Source organism: Diospyros lotus, chromosome 3 (genome assembly GCF_014633365.1).
Source record: "Diospyros lotus cultivar Yz01 chromosome 3, ASM1463336v1, whole genome shotgun sequence".
NCBI lineage: Eukaryota > Viridiplantae > Streptophyta > Magnoliopsida > Ericales > Ebenaceae > Diospyros > Diospyros lotus.
The window spans coordinates 19,078,903-19,080,769 of record NC_068340.1 but is presented as its reverse complement, the minus strand read 5'-3'; the positions used below and the strand labels follow the sequence as shown (position 1 = coordinate 19,080,769).

The 1,867-nt window shown below is 45.7% G+C and overlaps 1 protein-coding gene across 1 annotated transcript; it reads right to left on the bottom strand.

Annotated features, from left to right (window-relative positions):
* Positions 1–314: 314 nt before the first annotated feature.
* LOC127796855 (LOB domain-containing protein 18-like) lies at positions 315–842 on the bottom strand. Its single transcript, XM_052329261.1, has one exon. The coding sequence runs from the start codon at positions 840–842 to the stop codon at positions 315–317; it is 528 nt and encodes a 175-aa protein (XP_052185221.1).
* Positions 843–1,867: the final 1,025 nt, after the last annotated feature.

Sequence of the window (1,867 nt, the reverse complement as noted above, 5' to 3'; positions counted from 1 at the left end):
GGTTATTGGATGCTTAGCTATGTGTGACCCGATTAAGGATGTGAATTATCAGGTGATAATTAAGAACCGATATTTTTATCTCGATTTGATGAATTATTAAAACAGCTGCAAGAGGCTGAGATGTTTTATGATCAACATGCAATCAAGAATAAGGGAATGAGACGTTAAAGTATCCAAAGCATAATATTCATTCCATATGTTCAAACGGTTACAGAAAATCAAGCCGTACAATTACTCAAAGGAAAAATGGCAAACCATAAAACTGACATTGATGCTTATGCTCAATGAGGACGACGATTGCCAAACACAACAGCTCATAGCTTATCGATGTCATCTGGGGGTGGCATCTGGCTACTGCTAGCTTCACCAGGGAAAGGTGGAAGAGTAGCCTCTGAGAAACCAGGATAAGGGGCATCCTCTGGAATGATAGGAAGATCGAAATTCCAGTTCGGGTTTTGATCAGGTTGAGGAGCAGGCTGGGGATGTGAAGAATAATATGCAAATAGTGAATCTTGCAGGTAAGCTCGATAAGCTTGTAACTCACTAACCTGCTGCTGAAGGGCAAGAATATGAGATACACAGCCATAGACAAGATCTTGAAGCCGGGCTTGAGCTTCAAAGAGGAGTGTATCGGAAACCCAAAATCGGTCGTTGACCGGAAGCGAAGCTAGGAACTTGACAACATTCTTAACAGTAAAAACATCGCGGATGGCGACAAAACGAGCAATACCATCCTCACCATGGAAGTAAGGAGCAAAGGTGCATTGTGAATTGCATCCTCTATCTAAGACTACGCAGGCACCGCATCGAGACCGGGGCCTTGGTATGTTGCCCCATGGCATGTTGCGCCTTGGCATGATAGATCTGAGATCTAGTTAAGTCTAAATAAATCAGATATGGGTCAGATCTAATGAGTCAAATTAGGATGGGTCAAACCTGAAGCGAATCGAGTCGGGTCGGGTCAGGTCAGGCCAAGTCGGGTCTGATCGACCCGGATCTGGCAGCAGCAAGGACGGCGATGGCGCGGTGGCGACCGAGGGAAGCCGGGCGATGGTCGGTGGCTGCGCGAGGTGGCTGGCAGCGATGGTGACGGCGACGGCCGGATCTGGCCTACGAAGGGCCGTTTGGGCCGTCGGAGATGGTGATCGGCGGCTGGGGCGTAGAGAAGCCGCACGGTGGTTCGCGGTCGGTGGCGGAGCAGGCACTGGAGGCGGTTGCAGAGGGGGCAGCGACGGTTGTTGGAGGTGGCAACGACGCTAGAAGGCGGCGGCAGCCGACGGTGGTTCGCGCAAAGTCGGTGCGTCGCAGAGGAAGGAAGGAAGGAGAAGAAGAAAGAAGAAGAAGAAGAAGAAGAAGAAAAGAAAAGGAAGAAAAGAAAAGAAAGAAAAGAAAAATAAAAAAAAAAAGAAAAAGGGAGAAGAAAAGTAAATTTTTCTTCCTTATGAGGAAAATGTGTTTTATTATTCCGGAGATTTTGGTAAGAAGAAAAAAATTATCCGGACGCATGAAAGTCGAGTTCAGGGCTTTTCAGGTAATTATAGTCCCGACCCTATATTTCGAAACATGGAACAATGTAGAGTTCAAAATGAAATTTTTAGGAATCAAGTTTCGAAATAGAATGTTAAGGTGTTTCGAAATGAGATGTTTCGGCAAGTTGTTGTCAGAAGGTAGTGATGGGACACTTTGTAATAATTATGTCCACAATTTGACTCATGAGAAGAGTCTAATAAGGATAACTTGCCGGGTGCAGTAAGAGTTTATGATAGCTCAAAGGATCGGGTTGTATGATTAGTGCAACATGAACGAATGATGGCGTATGGATTGCACCAAGACACAAAGAGAACTACCCGATATTTGACTTGGAGTT

Excerpts from the sequence above, each read along its gene's own strand:
- LOC127796855 (XM_052329261.1), bottom strand. The coding sequence starts at position 842 with ATGCCATGGGGCAACATACCAAGGCCCCGGTCTCGATGCGGTGCCTGC.